Source organism: Melanerpes formicivorus, unplaced genomic scaffold, assembly GCF_026170545.1.
Source record: "Melanerpes formicivorus ecotype bairdi unplaced genomic scaffold, bMelFor1.0.p_v2 SCAF_9, whole genome shotgun sequence".
In the NCBI taxonomy this organism is placed as follows: domain Eukaryota; kingdom Metazoa; phylum Chordata; class Aves; order Piciformes; family Picidae; genus Melanerpes; species Melanerpes formicivorus.
This window is the reverse complement of record NW_027142361.1, coordinates 13,640,687-13,658,982: the sequence shown is the minus strand read 5'-3', so window position 1 is coordinate 13,658,982 and position 18,296 is coordinate 13,640,687. Positions and strand designations below refer to the sequence as shown.

Below are 18,296 nucleotides of genomic sequence, written 5' to 3'. Positions count from 1 at the left end.
GCCACTGTGTCGCGGGGCGGTGCAGCGCAGCCCTGTTGGGGGGAGAGGGGTGAGTGGTGGGGCTGGCGCAGTGCTGGTGTGGGTACCGGTGCCTCACCTCATGTCACCTCACTCCTGCTTCTTGGGGTTGTTGACAGCCACATAGTGGTAGAGGACAACAAGGAGGAAGAGCGACACGCCCAGCATGTTGGCAAAAATGGCAAGCTGCACGTCTGTGATCATCCTGCCGGGGGGATGTGCTCACAGCCCACCAGTACCACCGGCCCCAAGCCTGGCTGGGAACTGCACATTGGAATGGGACATCTGGACCTCCCTCCTGCTTGGGACATCTCCCTTAGGGCCAGCCCCCCTCCCCCGTTTCACCCCGAGCTCCTTTTCCACCTGGGACTGGACTTCCCTGGTAACTCCCACCCAGGTCAGGACCCCAAAACGGTCACGACTGGCACCCTTATGCCCGAGCCCGGCCGGGACCCACCCCGCGAGCCCCTTCCCACTCTGCATCGGAAGGACATGATACTCCCAGTACCCCAGGGCAAGACCTTGTCCCACCCCACCTCTCCGCAGAAGCACCAGCACCCCTGGCTCCAGGGACCCCCGCTGGGCCGTCCGACCCCGAGACAGGACACTCCCGAACCCCTTCCCACCCAGAACTCCCTGGTCACGACCCTCTGCTAGCCCCAACCCGGGGCTGGGCCCCCCACTACCCACAACCGGGACCCCACTGCGGGGCCAGACCCCTCACTAGCCCCCACCTGGGGTAGGGCCTCCCGCCGCCCGCACCGAACGCACCCCGACCCACACAGTCCGCAGGACAAGCCCTTTCCCCCCGAGCCTCACGCGCTGCTGGTCCCGCCGCTACCGACACGTCTCCTTGCGCCGTGCGCCACTTCCGGGGCGGGGCCACGGGAGCACCTCGGCCACCCGCATCCCGCCGCAGGCTTCGCCGTGACGTCACGGCGCGCTCCCGGCCACGTCGTGACATCACGGCCGCCGATCCCCTTTCTAAGGGCTCTCATCACTCAGGCTCGGCGACACTCCAGCCCTAGGGCTGCGGTGACGTCACAGCTGCTGGCCCTAGACCCGCAGTGACGTCGCGGCTTGGCCTCAGCCCCGCGGTGGCGTCATGGCCCGGCTCACCCCTTGGCAGGGGATGGGACGCCCCTGGGGCACCCCCCACCAGGAGAGTCCTGCCCGACCCCATCCCTGTCCTCAGGAGAAGAGGAACTGGAGCCACCGCAGTCCCCCGCGTTGTCTTCCCCTGGCTCCTGTGGCGGCCGCCGCCGCCTCCATACAAGGCCTGGTGCGGGCCTGAGGGCGGGGCTGTGGCGAGCCAGGGGTGGAGTCTCAGCGTGGCCGTGGCTAATTATAGCTGATGGGAGTGGGGTGTGCCCGAGGGGCTGTGTTGGGGTGTACTAAGGAATGTAGGGATGCACTGAACCCTGATATTCCGTACGGGGGGCCATAGGCTGGGTGGGGTCCCAGGAATGGGTCCACTCTAGGGGTCCTGCACCTCCACTTTGTCCCAGATTCCCTATGCCTAGCACCTCCGAGCCATGCTGGGAACAGGACTGGGTTCTCTAGAGGATGAGAATCATAGAATCATAAAATCAATAAGGATGGAAAAGACCTCAAAGATCATCAACCTGTCACCCAAGACCTCATGGCTACTAAACCATGGCTTCAAGTGCCATGTCCAATCCCTGTTTGAACATTTCCAGGGACGGTGACTCCACCACCTCCCTGGGCAGCCCATTCCAATGGCTAACAACTCTCTCTGTGAAGAACTTTCTCGTCACCTCAAGCCTAAACTTCCCCTGGTGCAGTTTTAGACTGTGTCCTCTTGTTCTGGTGCTGGTTGCCTGGGAGAAGAGACCAACCCCCACCTGGCTACAACCTCCCTTCAGGTAGCTGTAGAGAACAATAAGATCTCCCCTGAGCCTCCTCTTCTCCAGGCTAAACAATCCCAGCTCCCTCAGCTCTCACATTCCCTTCCCGGCTCTGTCTGGGGTCCCCTGTGTCCCACCATCCCCCACACCCTTCAGCCACCCAGCTGCCGGCAGCTGTTTGCACTTAACCTGCCCACGATGAGCCCCAGAGAGCAGTGGGTTCCTGCGCTGCTCTGCCAGGCCATGATGTCACCCTGGGGCTGGGGCCAAGGCATGATGTCACTAGGAGACTGCTACATCATTTGTGATCTGGGGAAAGCCATAGTGTCACTGCAAGTCCAGGGCTCCGGCAGGGCAGCTATTGTGTCACCACCTGCTCCTGGTGACTGTGCAAAGAGCAGGGTGTTGTGTGACACTGCAAGGAGATGGCTGTTGTATGATGGTGTAGTTGTGCAAGGAACTTGGTGTTGCATGTCACCGTGTAAGGTGCAGGGTGTTGTGTGATGGTGTGTCATCTATGCTGGGAGCAGGGTGTTGTGTGATGCTGTGGCTGCACGGTGCAGTGGCTGTGGTGGTAGCACCATCAGTGCTGGCTGCCTCAGCCCTGGCCCCCTGCCCGGCCTCTCTGGCTACCCCTGTCCCTCCTGCCCGGCCTCGCCGCAGCTGGGCCTAACGAGAAGCAGATGTGCAGGCAGCTGTGGTGGCGGGGGCCAGCGGGGGATGCGGTGCCCGGCAGAAGTCGGGATGTGCTGGGGGCTGCAACGAGGAGGAAACGGGGGGCCCCTGTGACTTAGAGAAAGATACACAAGAGACTCATTAAGTTTCTTGTATTATGCTTCTGTTCTGGCACCTGACACAGGTAGAATAATTTCAAAAGACCTGTGTGTCTTCAGAGAGTTTTGGGCAAACTTTTATACAGAAAGTTATCTGTCTATAATGACAGAGGTATGTTAATATTTCACAGAAAAGTCCAGATGCTTCCTATCTATACAAAGGTTATCTATCTAAAAATAGCAGAAGTATACATATCATGCAGGTGTCCTTTATCTTATACAAAAGATCATCTTGTCCAAGACTAACAGAAGTGAATCACTGAAAAATACTGCTATTCCTTATCTATCCAAAGGCTGTCTGCCAACCCCTCTCCCCCTCCCTGCATTCCAGCATTTCAGCTAACAAGCGGAAAATTCTTATCAACTCTGTTATTCTGTTAATGAGAATTTTCTGTTCATCACCTGGGACCCTGGTATCGTGGTTGTCGTCGGTGGGCAGCACCGGGGCGGCTCTGGAAGTGAGGGGCTGGCCGAGGCGCGGCCAAGGGGAGGGCAGAACCGCCGTGCCGAGCTGAGTTGAGCCGAGCCGTGCTTGGCGGCACACAGCCAGGAGGGACAGACGGAGCCGCGCCAGGACGCGCCATGAGCTCCTGAGCTGGGCCGTGACTGCCGAGCCACGCCGTGCCACGCTAAACTGTGCCGTGCTGTGCCAAACCGAGCCGCGACACGCTGTGCCGAGCTGTCCGCTCAGCATGGCCCCCTGGCTCTGGCCGTGCCTCCTGGCCGCCCAGGCCCTGGCCGTCAACTTTTCCCCCAGGTACAGCCTCTACACCAGGGGGGCCACCTCGCATGGTGTCGGTCAGGCCGCAGTCCCGCAGGGCCCCGCTGCGGCCCACAGTGGTGCCCGGGTCGCCAGCCAGCACAGGTAGGAGCTGTGACCGCCGGGACATGCCGGGAGGGGACAGAGGCATCTGGGGAAGTACTGCCACCTCCGGCTGTCGGGGGGGAGGGGGGGGGGGTTGGGGTCAGCCGGTCCCTGGGACTGGCTAGGTACCAACACGTGCAACATCCAGCTCGGGGTGTGCGGCAAGGGACAGCAGCTCCTGTCCCTGCTGGGCGCTGCCATGCCGGATGCTGGGGGCACCCCCCACCTCATGGAGGCTGCTCCTACCCTTCCCTCACCCGCTGGCCCCGGTGCAGGCAGCTGGTGGGAGTGGGCAGGGGGTGCACGTGGAGGACACGGGACGGGGTGGGGGGTCTGCAAGGGGCTGAGGGCATGTGGAGGAGTTGAACCTGGGGGACCACAGATGCAGCTGTGAGACCCAAACGTGAGGGAGCTCCGTGAACTGCACTGTAGGGGTGCCATGGATCCTGGGGCTGGTCCTGCCTCGGCATCCACACACTCGTGCTGTCTGGGACAGGACAAGGGGCCCAGACCCACCCTGTCCCCATCTCTGCCTATGCCATGCTGAGGACTGACAACTGGTACCGTGGGGCTGCCTGGAAAAGGTGGATAAGGTTCAGGCACCCCCAGCACAGCCCCGCAGTGGGTCATGGACATGGTTTGCCTGCTTTGGGGGCATAATGGCGTTTCCTCACAGGCTGGGGTGCACAGCGACCCCTCCCAGTGCTCAAGGGAACACGGGGTTGTCCCCATGCCCCGCCCTTTCAGGAGGTTTCCTCTCTCATCCCATATTCCACACCCCCGTTCCCACCCCATCTCTGGGATTGGGGCATCCTCAGTCCTAAGTGCTTGGGGACCCTAGGGCAGCCTGGGGGGTCCCAGAGTCCCGCGGGTGTGGGGCTGATGGGGTACAGTGAGGCCGGGAAGGGGAAGGAATGGGAAGGGGGAGGCGAGGGGGGGCCGTTGGTCGGCTCAGGAATTCCCGGCGGCCCCCGGGGAGCAGCTGGAATCCAGCCGGGCTGACGGGAACCAGCCGCGGCTCCGCGCCCCACCGCAGCCCAGCAACCACCAAGGGAGCCGGGGCCGGTCCCGGGGGGGGCTGCCCGGGAGCTGCTTGCTGTGGGGCTGCTCGGGGGCTGGGTACGGGGCTGAGCTGCGGGCTAGGACCATATAAGGCGCTGCCGGGTCCCTGCAGTCTGTAGGGCTGGACTGGGGTCCCACATCATGGAGCTAGAGTCCCTGCGGCTTATGGGGCTGGGCAGGGAAGGAAGGGATCCGGCGTGGGGCAGGATCCGGCCCATTAAACCGCAGCGCTGGGCCGTGACGGCTGCTGCCGGTGGGGCCGGCTGGGCGAGTATGGGAGCAGCTGGGGGGGCCCGGTGTGTGCTGGGGGATGCCTGGGGCAGGGCATGCTGGGTGAATGCCGTGACAATTCCTGGTGTGTGCCAAGGGTTGCCAGGTGTGAAGGACAGAGATGCCAGGTGTAAGCCAAGACGATGCCCCATGTGTGCTGGGGGATGCCTGGTGCATATGTCAGTGTGTGCCAGGGGATGTCCACTGTGCTGGAATGATGCTGAGCATGCTCATGGGGTGCCTGATGTGTACCAGGGGATGCCTGTGAAGGTAATGATGCCTGGTGTGTGCCGGGGGATGTTCAGTGTGTGCTAGGATCATGATGAGTGCATCCTAGGGGATGCCTGTGAAGCAGATGATGCTGGATGTGTGCCAGGATGACTCCCAGTCCAAGACAGGGGATGGCCTCTGCATGCCAGCTAGGCATTCTGACCCTTTCCTGCAGGAACTGGTGTGCCTATGTGGTGACACGCAGTGTGAGCTGTGTGGTGGAGGATGGCGTGGAGAGCTTTGTCAAGCCAGATTACCAGCCGTGTGCCTGGGGGCAGCTCCAGTGCCCCCGTGTCCTGGCGTGAGTAGGGCTGGGCTGGGGACTCTGAGGGCTGGGGGAGCTCACACAGAGCTGGCTCTGGCCATGGTCCAATCTCCTCCACTGCTGGTTATCCATCCCGGGGTCGTGTTTACTTTTTCACAAGAGCCAGATGGCCTCGAGCAGTGGCGGAGGGGCAGGGGTGGGGGGATCAGCCCTTACTACTGCCTGGCTGGCAGTCCCCGCCCAGGCGCATGCCAGGCCCCCCAACACGCCTGGTACACTCTATGCCCAAAGCAGGTCTCTCCATGCCAGTGACTCACTGGCTGGTGATAGGGTTAGGGGTCCAGGCAGGAGTAGCACCCCCCAGCTGCTGATGGTTGAGCAAGTGGCCAGGCACAGGCTGGGGCCTGGTTGTGCCAAACTATGACCAGACCGCAGCCTGTGTTTGGTTTTGCTCCTGGGTGCCCAGCTCTGACCTGCTGCTTTTGCACACACCTGGAACTGGTGATGCTGGCACAGCCTGAGTGGGGACCCACAGGCAGAGAACATGGGCAGGGGCCTGGGTGCAGGCAGGGAGCTGAGTGTGAGCAGAGGGCTCAGTGTGGGCAAGTCTCACCTCCCCGCCCCTGCTGCCCCATGATCAGGCCTGCTCCCCACACCTGGAACTTCCACCCAGTGCCCCAACCAGGGGCTCCCATGTTGACCCACATTGTGCCAGCATCTCCTGTGCCTGCAGGTACCGCACTTTCCTGCGGCCCCGCTACAGGGTGTCGCAGCAGACAGTGTCAGAGCTGGCCTGGCGCTGCTGCCAGGGCTACTCGGGGGAGGACTGCACGGAGGGGCCAGCATCAGCACCCTCCCAGCCCACCAGCCACCCCCGGCCTCAGCCTGGCCGTCCCACACTCTCTGGCTTCGGCAACCCCCTCAGCGGCCTAGGGGGCGAAGGTAATGTCAGAGAACAGGGCAGGGAACGCACGCTGGTGGGGTGTCCCCAGCGTGACCATGACCCTGCCGGTGCGGTGACAGGTGGTGGTGATGCCGAGAAGGTGCGGTGGCTGGAGGAGCAGGTGCGGCGGCTGAGCGAGCAGGTGGAGGAGCTGCGTGCTGGGCAGGAGCCGCTGACGGAGCACCTGCACCGGGCGCCGGCCGCTGGCTTTGAGGGCGAGCAGCCGGCTGATGCAGCCGCCCCAGCCGAGGTGCGGGAGGCTCTGAGCCACGTCCAGCGGCGGCTGGAGGAGCTGGAGAACCGCCTGCAACGTCAGGAGAGCGACCGGGAAGGGCCGGTACTGCCACCGGGCCCGGCGCTGTGGGAGCTGGAGCGACGGCTGCAGGAGACCTGCGCTGCCTGTACGGCTGGCACCGAGGGGCTACGGCGTCGGGCAGCCGAGGACAGGGAGCGCATGAGGGCTCTGGAGAAGCTGGTGGGCTCGGTGGACCAGCGCAACCGGGATGCGGTGGAGACGGTGCAGCGGCACATCAGCAGCCTGAGCAACCGCCTGGCCCCCGCTGCCCCCCCGCCGCTGGACTCTGAGCTGCACCGGCAGCTGGCCGAGCTGGAGAGATGTATCGAAGCCCTGCCTGTGGCAGCAGCAGGACGTGGTGGGCAGGGGCTGGTGCTGGCTCGGCGGTTGGCAGAGCTTGAGGGGAGGCTGAATGCCTCTCGGGCCGGCCCGTGGCCCCTAGAACCAGAGGGTCAGCATAGTGGGATGCCAGCACACCTGACCAACCTGAGTCGGGTGGTGGAGGGGCTGGTGGTCAGCGGGGCCAAGCATGGTGCCCGCTTGGATGAACTGGAGGGGCTGGTGGCTCGCTGTGGACAGCCCTGCCCGGCACAGCTGCCCTGGGCCGGGCAGCTTGGTCCCATCCTGCAGCAGCTGGAGCAGCGGCTGCAGGATGCTGAGGGTCAGCTTCAGGACCTGGGGGCTGGTGGGGATGGGGTGGCCGGGACCCTTGGAGGACTGCGGGAGTTGCTGGGGGTGCACGGGGAGGCCTTGGGGCGGCTGGAGGGGCAGCTGGAAGTAGGGGGGTCCCTGGCAGAGGAGGTGGCACAGCTCCGCAACCAGACAGGGCAACTGGAGGCCAAGCTGGGGGGATCAAGTGATGACCTCTGTCCCCAGTCCTGCAACCTGCTGTCACCCCAGGAGCTGGAGCAGCTGCGGGCTGAAGTGGATGCCTGCACTGCCGCATGCCATTCGCCCCAGCCTGGCCCTGCTGAGCCGGAACTGGAGCCTGAGCCTCCACTTGATGGGTTCAGCACCTTCGGATCTACCCCATCCTTGGAGCTGCAGGGGCTGCGGGGCGAGCTGTCAGGTGCTCTGCTCGCCTTTGCCAGGCTGAATGCCACGGTGCAGGGGCTGGAAGATGCCCTGGACGAGCAGGACGCTCGGCAACGGCATCTGGATACCATCATTGACCGCATCGTGGCTGAGCTGGACACAGCGGCGGCGGTGGCAGCAGAGCGGCAGGCTGAGAGCGAGGAGCGGCTGGAGGCGCTGGTGCGGGAACTGGTGCGGCAGGCAGGGGGCTGCCCCGCTGGGCTGGAGCCGCGGCTGGCCAAGCTGGAGGGAGTCTGTGAGCAGCTGGAGGCTGTGTCTGACGGACTGCGGGGTGTCCGTGATGGGCTGAGCTGGCACGTGGCTGGGCTGTGGGGTGCGGTGCGGGAGCTGAACGGCACAGCTCGCACCAATTCTGCCATGATGGAGAAGGTGCTGGAAACCCAGCTCCCACGCCGTGTTGGGGCCCTCAATGCTAGCCTGCAGCAACTGCGTGAGGAGCTCCAGCATCTGGGACAAGCAGACCTCACCGGTGCGTGGGGACATGAGGTCTTGGGGACGTGGGGCATCAGAGGTGCTTGGGGACAACAGTGAAGGCGTGGGAACATGGGAACGCAGAGACACAGGGTGTCAGAAGGGTTGCTGGGGGGAGTGGGGCTGGGGGAACAGTACTTGGGGACAGTGGTGGAGGCATGAGGACATGGGGACACATAGGCATGGGGGCACAAGGACAGAGCTGAGTGGCACAGAGCTGCAGATATGGTGCTTAGGGACAATGGCAAAGCTGTAGGGATGTGAGGACACAGGTCACCATAGAGTAAGGAATTGGGGAGTGGGGACATGGGGATCCAAATCATGATATGGGGGCTCAAGGCATGGGGATGTGAGGACACAAGCCATGGGAGTGTGGGTGAAGGGAAGTGCTGTGGTGCTGGGGCAGCTCTAACCTCATCCTCCCTGCAGGCCCCCCTGGCCCTGCTGGCCCCAGGGGTGAGATGGGCCCCCCTGGCCCTGCTGGGCCACCAGGGAAGGATGGAGAACAAGGCCCCATGGGCCCCCCAGGTAAGAAGCAGTCCCCACAGTGGGGTATTGCTGGCATGGCTGGATCCTGTGCCCTGGGGGTCCTGCCCTATGCCAGCTCTGCAGCCCCTCTCCTCCCTTTCTATTCTAGGGCTGCCTGGAGAGAGAGGTAGGACTCGGGGGCTTGGGGAGTGGGCATGAGAGAACAGGGGGTGGGCTTGGGTGGCTGAAGGGCATGGGGGAGGCTGAGAGACTGGGGGCTGGGTGATGAAGGGGCTTGGAGTGCTTATGGTCTTGGGTAGAGGGTCTGGGTGTTTGCAATGGTAGCTGGGGGGTGTATGTGCTTGGGGCAAGGGGAGCCGGGGCTGGGGGCATGGGTGTGTGGTTAATGGCAAGGGTTATGGACATAGCAGTGGGGCTGGCAGAGGGTGGGGGGTAAGGGGCTGTGGCTGCTGGGCTGTGGGTACTGGTGGGGAGCAAGAGGTACTAGACTAGGGTGCCCTGTCTTGACATGGTGCCCAGGCGAGGTGGGGGAGCCAGGCTCTGTGCCCCGCATTGCCTTCTCGGCTGCCCTGAGCACCCAGCGCACGGAACCTGGCACTATCCCCTTTGACCAAGTCCTGCTCAATGATGGTGGAGCCTATGACCCTGAGACTGGTGAGCATCTGCAGCACTGCCATGGGGGAAGTGGGGCAGAAGGGACTGTGGGTTGTAATGGGGGTGTAGGGTGAAATGGGACTGTGGGGTGGGATGGAGTTGCAGTGGGTTCTGTGGGGCTAGTGATAGCTGCAGTGGGGCCTGTGGGTTGGACCAGGACTGCATGGTCATGGATGAAGTGTGACCCTGGAGTGTGAAGAAGGGCAACAGGAGGGGGGTCTCCTCAGTGGGTACTGTGCACTAGGGTGCTATGGGGGAGCCTGGGGGTTGCCAAGCCTGTTCAAGGTTGCTTTTGGGGTACCTGGGGCCAGGGCTGGCAGTGACACCTGCACCCACCACAGGCACATTCACGGTGCCGGTGACCGGGCGGTACCTGGTGAGCGTGGTGCTGACAGGGCACAAGGGTGAGAAGCTGGAGGCTGTGCTGTCGCGCTCCAACCAGGGCATTGCCCGCCTGGACTCAGCCGGGTTCCAGCCCGAGGGGCTGGAGAAGGAGCCGGTGGCTGCCTTGGGGCCCAGCCCTGGTGCCCTTGGTGTCTTCAGCCTCCTGCTGCCACTTGCTGCCAGCGAGACCCTCTGTGTGGACCTGGTGTCGGGGCGCCTGGCCCATGCACCTGACGAGCCCCTCACTGTCTTCAGTGGGGCCCTGCTCTATGACACTGACAAGCCCTAGAGCTGGTGGATCCCCCGGGGAGGGTCCCCCCCGGGGACCCTCTGACCCTGCCACCCAGACAGGGGAGAACAGCCAAGCCAGGGGAACCCCACATCCTGGTGGAGCATCCTATCCCCACCCTGTTATTTATCAGCACCCCTCGCTGCCCGGTGCCAGGCACCCCTGCCCCACACTGCTCACCCCCATCCACCCACACCACCCCTGTTCCTCACTGCCCCCCACCAAATAAAGATGTGGCACCAGGTTTTGTACCCATGGCTCCGTCTCCTCCCTGCACCTGGGTGCAGCCCTACGATTTATTGCCTTAAGGCAGCCCCAGACCTCACCACAGAGAGCAAGAGGCCACAGGGCAGCCCCTGGCATCGGCCTGCTGCAGAGGGGGCACAGCCTAGGGGTCCCATTGTAGGCACAGGAGTCCTACTGCCATTAGAAATCCTCGTCCCAGCCTGAGAACTCATCCTCCACCGTTGTCGAGTCCACTGAGTAGTGCTTGAAGTTGACGTAGGGGGGTCCCTGTGGGGGGACAGCGTCAGAGCTGGCCCCTCCTACTCCCCCACTAAACCCCTTGAGCCCCCACCTCACCTCCTTGATGAGCCACAGGGTGGGTGCCTCCAGCTGCCCCAGCAGGAGCTTCCTCCACTTCAGGGCACCGAACCACCTGGGAAAGGGAGGCTGCAGGAGGGCCCAGGGCAGACAGCAGGGCATCCCCCTCTCCCACCTTCTGCTCACCTGTGCTTCTTGATGCCGTGGATGCCGCTGGCTGTGTTCCCCAAGCGCTGTCCCGGGCAACGCCTGCAAGGGATGGGCGGGTCAGGGATTGGGAGCGGCACTCCAATGTACCCAGGGCCCTTCCACCCCAATATCCACCGGGGTGTAGCCAGGGGCCTCCATCATACAAACTGGGGTGTAACAGTTCACCCAGGGCACCCCTCACTACTATTGGGGTGCACAGTGTCCCTTGGGGCACCCCACCATGCGTGCTAGGATGCAACAAAGCACCCAGGGACACCCCACTTGCCCCTATGCTCACTGGTGTATAATGATGCACCCAGGGCATGCAAATGCCTCCCATGGTGCCTTGATGCTGCCCAGGGTATCCACTGCACCCAGCCAGGCCATGCCCGCCCCATGGTACCTGCAGAGTTTGCTGATGAGGGAGCAGGCGACCTCGCCAAGGAAGGCTGGGAAGGAGAATACTCCATCCAAGATGTGGCTGTAGATCTGCTGGGGGTCAGCACTGTGGAAGGGTGGCCTGCAGGGTGCAGGGACAGGTGGGGTCTCGCCAAGATGTGTGCAGGGGTGGGGTCTTGGCCAGCCCTAGCATCCCCTGCCCACTCACCTGCCTACCAGCGACTCGAAGGTGAGCACACCCAGCATCCAGAAGTCAACGGCAAAGTCATGGCCCTCCTGGCGCAGGATCTCAGGAGCCAGGTACTCAGGGGTTCCGCAGAAGGAGAATGCCTTCTCCCCCTGCCCCAGCTCCTTAGCAAAGCCGAAGTCTACCTGCAGACACCGTCAGCCAGCACGGCCCCCCCAGTGCCCACTGCTCTCTCCACAGGCACCTCCCTGACACCCGCCCCAGTGCCAGCTTGATGTAGCCACGCTGGTCCAGCATGAGGTTCTCGGGTTTCAGGTCACAGTAGGCAATGCCGTGGCTGTGCAGGTACTCAAGGGCCTCGACCATGCAGGCACAGCAGAACACAGCCACTGGCTCCTCAAAGCACCGCCTGTGTGGCAGGGAACATCAGTTGCATGGCACAAGCACGGCCTGTCACAGAATGGCATGGCCTGGCACCACCACCCTGGCTCCATACATCTCGTGCAGCTTGGTCCACAGTTCTCCGCCCTGGCAGAACTCCAGCAGCAGATAGACGTAGTGCCTGTCCCGGAACGTACCAAAAAGCCTGTTGGCAATGAGGGGTTGGCAGGACCTTGGCACAGCTGGTGGCTGCCCTGCCCAATGCCCTCCACAGCCCCCAGCTCACCTCACCATGAAGGGGCTGCGGCTGCCTGCCAGCACTCGCCGTTCTGTCTGCATGTGCTCCTGCTGCTGCTTCCCCACCACCCGGTCCTTGTGGATCCGCTTCAGCGTGAAGAGACGCTCCCGGAAGCGCACCTAGGCATGGGCAGCTGTGGGCACTGAAATGGGCACCACAACGGGCACTGGGGTGGGTACCAGGTGGGCACTGAAATGGGCACCACAATAGGCACTGGGATGGGTACCAGGATGGGCACTGGGACAGGCACCAGAATAGGCACTGCAGTGGGCACAGACCACTGGAATGGGCACCAGGATGGAGACTGCCATCCATGGCATGATGGGTGCCAGGAGCTAGGAATGTGAGTGTGGCATCTTGCACTCACCAGATCCACCCGACCAAAGCCGCCGGTGCCCAGGACAACACACTGGCCCTGCCGCTCCCCCTCCTGGTAGCGCATGGCCTCCAGCTCCTCCAGCCGCAGTGGCACAGCTTGTGGCTGCCCCAGGCTCGAGGAACCCCAGCCCCTGCAGGTGGGGACCACGGCCCTGCAGCACCAGCACTGGGGGACTCTTGAGCCCCCGCCTGGACAAAGCCTGAGACTCTCCTGCTGCTCCCAAGGGACAGTGGTGGGTTGGGTCTTGAGGACCCCCATCCCATCTCCATCATTTCCCATCCCATCCCATCTCTATCCCCTTCCCCATCCTCATCTCTATCTTCAACCACATCCTCATCCCATCTCTACCCCCACGGTCATCCCCACACTGACCTCTCGGGATCTTCTGGGGATGGCGCTTCTGTTTCGGGTATGTTTCTGGAGTGATAAGGAGGTGGAGGGAAGGTGAAGGCAGTGGTGCAGCCACTGCTCACCCCTGGGCACCCCCCACAGCCCTTCAGCCCAACTTCCCACAACCCCCCAGGGATGGGCACAGGGTGAGGGGATCAGTGGCAACCCAGTGGCAGCCAGGAGCCAGGTGGTCCATGGTGGTGGGACACCCACAGAGTCCTGCACAAGGTGTCCCCTACTCCATGGACCCCACTCCAGATCTTTCAGGCCATGCCCACCCACATAGCATCCCACTCTCTGCCCAGCAGGACCCCAGTGCCCTGCCAGAGCAGCCCACACACACTGGAGGTTGTCCCTGTGGCTGAGGGGCTCTGCACAGAGCCCTGAGGGGTTGGGGGTCCCAGGAGGGCTGGCAATACTCACGGCTCTGCAGGATGGGGAGGAAATAGGGACTGATCTCCAGGAAGTCTCTGTGGGGCAGAGGAGGAGTCAGGGGGCTGGGGGGTGTCTGGTAGGGACAGGCCAGGGGGATAACATGGGGGACACCCACTTTTTGGCCATGCTGACGCAGGTGACATGTCCCTGGGCCTGGCACGATGCTGTCCGGGGGCTGTTCCTGCACAGAGAGGGTCACAGAGGCTGTCACCCCAGGGACAATGTCACTGCAGGACCCCCTGCCGCAGGGACCAGCTCTATGTCCAGAGCAAGCCCAGTCTGGCCAATGCCACAGAAGCCAGGTGGCCAAGACTGGGCTGGTGGTCCAGGGAAGGCAGATGGAGCACGGGGGTGGTGGGGGGCAGCTGGGAACTTACCACAGCAGGGAGAGCTCCCCAAAGTGCTGCCCACCACCCAGGACACGGAGCAGCTTCTCTTGCCCATCCACTTGCTGGGTCACCCGCACCTGGGCACAGGACAGGATGGGATAGGGGTGAGACGGGATAGGATGGGATGGAGATGAAGATAGGATGGGGCTGAGATCAGGAGGGGGATGCAGATGTGGATGGGATGAGATAAGATAGGGTGAGGATAGGATGAGGATGTGGATAGGGGTGGAATGTAATTGCATAGAGAAAAGGATGATGTAGGAGTTTTCTCCCTCATCCCCTTCATGAATAATGATGTGACCAGGCTTGAAGGTGCGCTGTGGGGATGGGAGATGGGACAGAAAGGCAGTGAGGCATCAGAGGGGCAGGTAGGGGAGCAGGAGGGCTTCAGGAAGGCAGGCACCCCTCCACAGTTTGTCCCAAACCTGGCCCTCCAAGGGATGCAGCCCCTCTGGCATGTGTCCAGGGGACCTGTGCGAGGGAGGCCCTTCCTGGGAGCCCACCCACCTCCTCCATGGCATCCAGTAGCTTGCAGAGGTAGCTGTCGGAGAGGTCCTGCAGCCAGTGCACCCTGCAGGGGAGAGGGTCCAGCTGGGCTCCATGGCCTGCTTGCTTGCACCTTGCCTGTGCCCTGCCTGCACCTTGCTTGACTCCCACACCCTAGAGCCCAGCCCAGCAGGTGAGAAAGGTGCTGGTTTGGGGAGGAGATGGAATGGGGAAGGAAACTGGGAATGAGGATGGGGACAGGGGTGGATGGTGACAGGGATGAGATATGGAATGGGAATGGGGACAGGGATGGGTATGAGGATGTGGTGGAGTGGTGCTGGGCATAGGAAGGGAGATGAGATGGGCATGGGAAGGGGATCAGACAGGAATAGGGATGTGGATGAGATGAGAATAGGGATGGGAAGTTGGAGGAGGAGGACAAGGCCGGGGATGAGACTCTGAAGTGAGAAAGGGTTAGCACTCTCCACAGGGAGGGGGTCAGGGTGTGGGGAATGGGGTGGTGGGTGCTAGGGTGGTGCCAGCAGGTAGGTGCTATGCCACACTCACTTCTGCAGGGAGGCCAGGATCTCAGCCCATCTCTGCTTGGCATTGCTGGTGGCAATGGCCCGGTACCGCTGCCGGTCGACGGCCCAGAGGTGCACGGGGCTGAGTGCTGTAGCACAGGGGTGTCAGTGGGGTGCTGGGATGCCAGGGTGTAACGCAGGGCCTGGGGGGTCCCTTACCCTGCACGGTGGCTGTGTGCTTGCAGTTGTAGATATGCACGATATACATGCTGGTGCCTTCAGTGCCCTCAGCCAGCACCGTGTCCCCAGGGCTGTGCTGGACAGTTACGAAGCTCTGGGCCAGCACCTCAGGGCAGCTTTCGCCCAGGTGCTGTAGAAACTCACTGCGTGCCACCGCCTCCGTGATCAGGCCAAGGTCCCTGGAAACACAGGGACATGGGGACAAGAGCAGGGCAGCACTGGCCCCCTGTCCCCTCCCTGTCCCCACTGGTTACCTGCGAAATTTAGGGCTGTTGGGCACACAAAGTGCAGCATCACTGGCAAGGGGCTCTGGGATGATGGCTGGTGCCCGGCTGTCCCACCAGCTAGGGGGCTTCTTGGTGACCTCCTCCCTTGCCATACTCTGCAGGAAGACCCTCTCCTCCTGCAGCCGCAACTCCCGCAGCTGCTTGTCCATTCCTGCTTCTGGGGGTGCCACAGACAGTGAGCAGCATGGCAGCCCCCAGCTATGCTCCCCAGGGGCACAGGTGTCCACACGGTGAGAGACACCCAGGATCCTTACATCCTGGATACTTGGCTCCCACTCCACCCTAAATCTTTGGCCCTGTGTGACCGTTTGAGGCGGTGCCTTTAACAAAGGGATAATATGGCCGAATGTTTGTAAACAAAATACGGATCTAAACTAATGTCATTGGTGGAGAGGCAGAAGCACTGCCTTAAGTTTGATTCCCAGTGGGACTAGTGTCAGTCTTGCTTTCTCCCCTTGCAGCTCACAGCTTTCTGGGCTTTCAGCCAGGCTTGACCTTGAAACTGATAAACTGCAAGGCCTGTATTAACTGCTTTCCAATTAACAACTGTTTTTTTTCCTCTCTCTCTTTCTAACCCTCTCTGGGGAAAAGGGGAGATGTGGCAATGCCAGCGACGAGCAGTGTGAGCAATCTGGCAGTGCAGGCCTAGAGCCTGACATGGTGGTAGGCCATAAATGCAGAGTTAGCCAACAGGGCACTCCGAGTTTATATAAGTTGTAGCAGTTGCCTTGCTACGCACTTCTGCCTTTCCTGTCTCCTGTTTCTTCTACACTTTACAGTGCTATACTTGCACTACAGGCCTTCTCCATAGGCCTGCACCATTGGCCTGCACCACTGGAACAATAAAGGAACAATACTCGATCACATTGGTCAGCCGTATTGATTCCTATCTCCGTCGTCTACATCTGGCGCCCGAATACACCTGAACTCATGGACAAGGGATCCTCGGACTACAATACTGATCGACTCAGCACAAAGAGGTACGTCCGAGTGATACAGAAAGCCGGTCGAACAGCACTGCCCCGGTGCTGGAAAAATTAGCAGCGTGCGCTCACAAAGGAAGTGAATCTCACCCTGGCCCAGTGAGCGACCAGAGGAGGGGCAAGGGGCAGCATGCCACGACACAGAAGAGGCTGTGCTAAACGCCCTCCACCTATCCTCTCCGTGAGAGGTATTACTGGCAATTCTGGGATCGTAAAAGGGCTATTAGCCTGTGCCCAGAGTCATCCCCACGGCAATAAGCTTTTACTTCCGAAGCATGGGATGAAATTGCAGCCCAGCTGTGGGATGAGGTGCTAAATACTTAAAAAAGCAGCTTTTTGCTATAGCACCGTGTGACGGATCGTCACGGACATTGCAATCGAAAAAAGCAGAGCAGTCTACTCCCGATTCAGCTGCTGCGGCCTTTGGTTCTAACCGAGACGAAAAAGAGAGACTCGAAAGGCACTCCCCGCCCTCCACCCCCCTCCTCTCTCCCTGCACATCGTCTGCCACTCCGTCAGCATCCTCCTCAATTTCAATTGCCCGCTACTCCTTTTACACGAATCGCGGCTCTTTATTACCGTCCTTTTGCGCGGAAAAATCTGCTCCTGCCATGTCAATAGCGGCAGAAGTGAATCCTGATCCAACTGATAAGGCGCGCGAAATCAAAATGGAGGTCGCTACGCATTAGGAATTAGACAAAGGAGACGCCACCTCCGCCATCTTAGCAAGCACACCGTGTTTATTACATACCACCACCACTGTTCACCCCAAGCAGAGAAAAAGCCATAAAAAAGCGGCGAAACCTGTGGCTTGGCATTTTCGATCCCCTTCATGAACATCTTCCTGATACTGCCAGCGATGGCTTGGCCTTGGGAGCTGGACAGCGCGAACTCTGCTGTAATCAATCAGTTGTTTTCAACACATTTGTTAATCCCTTCTGACACACGTATGTCAGCAAATGGTGTTTATTACGAGGTCTGACAGCGATCATAGAGGAGATGGGTGCCTTACAACCTGGCCTCCCAACTCCCAGTCCCCACAAATTGGGACCTGATTATTATTCATTTGAAAGATCGTTTTCTTTACAATTTGCTTACACCCGGAGGACTTAACAAAGTCTGCATCTACTGAGTCATCGATTAAGGCAGACTCCACCCACCGATATCAATGGGTAGTCCGAAGGAACTCTCTTCCCACTTAAACAGACTCATTGTGACATAGACTTGTGACATCTATAAGTCTATGGATGATATTCTGATTGCAACAAAAAAGTTACGTCCAAGACAGTGCTGTCTGAGTTTCAGCAGCAAGCAGACTTTGAAAGTCACGCCGCCTTAGACCTTGCAACTTCTCAATTAACTGACAATTCACTTGCAAATGCCTGGGAAGCCATGCCCCGGCAGCCAGCAGACTCTACGAGGTGTCACCATTAACCATCTCATTGGGGCGAGATCTTTGCCAGATCTTATCAGCAAATGCAGCTTCCTGATAAGGCTTTGCAATTAAGTCAGGATTTAGTGATCAAAAAGTGGTCCACAATCCAGGACAATAACTCTGATCCTGTGTTTCTTATTACTGAGCAGGGTCTAACAGGGACACTTGGTTCCTTTGTCAATACCATCCCTTACATACAGCATTCAATACTAATTCAGACCTGACTCATGATATGAAGGTAGAAATGTGGATATTTTGGAATTTGACAATGCTAATGAAGAAACTAAACAGGTTCTCAGCATTTTATCAACAGGTGCCACTGTCTCATGACTGCAGGACCACAATGAATGAAGGCATCGACAAGCAGCAATGTATCTAGCCACAGCCATAGACGCAGTCCTGAAATCATCGTGCCTCTGAGAAACCTAGGTACCTTAAAGTGTCTGACTGTTGGACAGACTCGAAAATGTCACAGACCTAATCATTTTACTCGAGATCGTCGCAAAAGCTGTTCCCGCAGTGCAAGTACACCCCGCGACGACACCAAACCAGGGTGCTTGGACCGCGCCCCCCCCTTCCCCCCCTTCCCTCCCCCCCCCGCCCCCTCTGGCAGCACACAGCGGACCTGACAACAGCCGCATATCACCTTTGAATCCACAAAGCGTTGTCGAGCTCAACTG

General features: G+C 60.7%; 3 protein-coding genes across 4 annotated transcripts; 1 reads left to right on the top strand and 2 right to left on the bottom strand.

Moving 5' to 3' along the window:
* Positions 1 to 38: 38 nt before the first annotated feature.
* OST4 (oligosaccharyltransferase complex subunit 4, non-catalytic) lies at positions 39 to 1,116 on the bottom strand. The gene is made up of 2 exons (XM_068143080.1): positions 838 to 1,116; positions 39 to 282 (listed from the first exon to the last, which is right to left on the bottom strand). The coding sequence occupies exon 2, from the start codon at positions 220 to 222 to the stop codon at positions 109 to 111; it is 114 nt and encodes a 37-aa protein (XP_067999181.1). The 5' UTR covers positions 223 to 282; positions 838 to 1,116; the 3' UTR covers positions 39 to 108.
* A 1,997-nt stretch (positions 1,117 to 3,113) lies between these two features.
* Positions 3,114 to 10,322, top strand: EMILIN1 (elastin microfibril interfacer 1). Of its 2 annotated transcripts, XM_068143078.1 has the most exons (8): positions 3,114 to 3,584; positions 5,362 to 5,487; positions 6,185 to 6,393; positions 6,475 to 8,253; positions 8,685 to 8,783; positions 8,893 to 8,910; positions 9,264 to 9,398; positions 9,740 to 10,322. In XM_068143078.1, exons 1-8 carry the CDS (start codon positions 3,412 to 3,414, stop codon positions 10,069 to 10,071), a joined length of 2,871 nt encoding a protein of 956 aa, XP_067999179.1. In that variant the 5' UTR covers positions 3,114 to 3,411; the 3' UTR covers positions 10,072 to 10,322. The 2 variants fall into 2 exon arrangements, with proteins under 2 accessions (XP_067999179.1, XP_067999180.1); XM_068143079.1 differs by lacking the exon at positions 6,185 to 6,393 and having other exon boundaries at positions 3,494 to 3,584.
* An 80-nt stretch (positions 10,323 to 10,402) lies between these two features.
* On the bottom strand, positions 10,403 to 15,347 carry LOC137443403 (cAMP-dependent protein kinase catalytic subunit alpha-like). The gene is given in 19 exon segments (XM_068143081.1): positions 10,403 to 10,584; positions 10,654 to 10,729; positions 10,801 to 10,863; positions 11,207 to 11,323; positions 11,411 to 11,574; positions 11,657 to 11,798; positions 11,886 to 11,975; positions 12,057 to 12,187; positions 12,436 to 12,577; positions 12,820 to 12,864; positions 13,261 to 13,282; positions 13,285 to 13,307; positions 13,388 to 13,453; positions 13,650 to 13,748; positions 13,911 to 13,978; positions 14,169 to 14,232; positions 14,715 to 14,820; positions 14,891 to 15,090; positions 15,166 to 15,347. Coding segments are annotated over 19 exon segments (1,887 nt in total). The 3' UTR covers positions 10,403 to 10,497.
* Between the last annotated feature and the right edge of the window lie 2,949 nt (positions 15,348 to 18,296).

Excerpts from the sequence above, each read along its gene's own strand:
- OST4 (XM_068143080.1), bottom strand. The coding sequence starts at position 222 with ATGATCACAGACGTGCAGCTTGCCATTTTTGCCAACATGCTGGGCGTG.
- EMILIN1 (XM_068143078.1), top strand. The coding sequence starts at position 3,412 with ATGGCCCCCTGGCTCTGGCCGTGCCTCCTGGCCGCCCAGGCCCTGGCC. Across the intron at positions 8,254-8,684 it reads GGGACAAGCAGACCTCACCG|GCCCCCCTGGCCCTGCTGGC; the intron begins GTGCGTGGGGAC and ends TCCTCCCTGCAG. Across the intron at positions 9,399-9,739 it reads AGCCTATGACCCTGAGACTG|GCACATTCACGGTGCCGGTG; the intron begins GTGAGCATCTGC and ends CACCCACCACAG.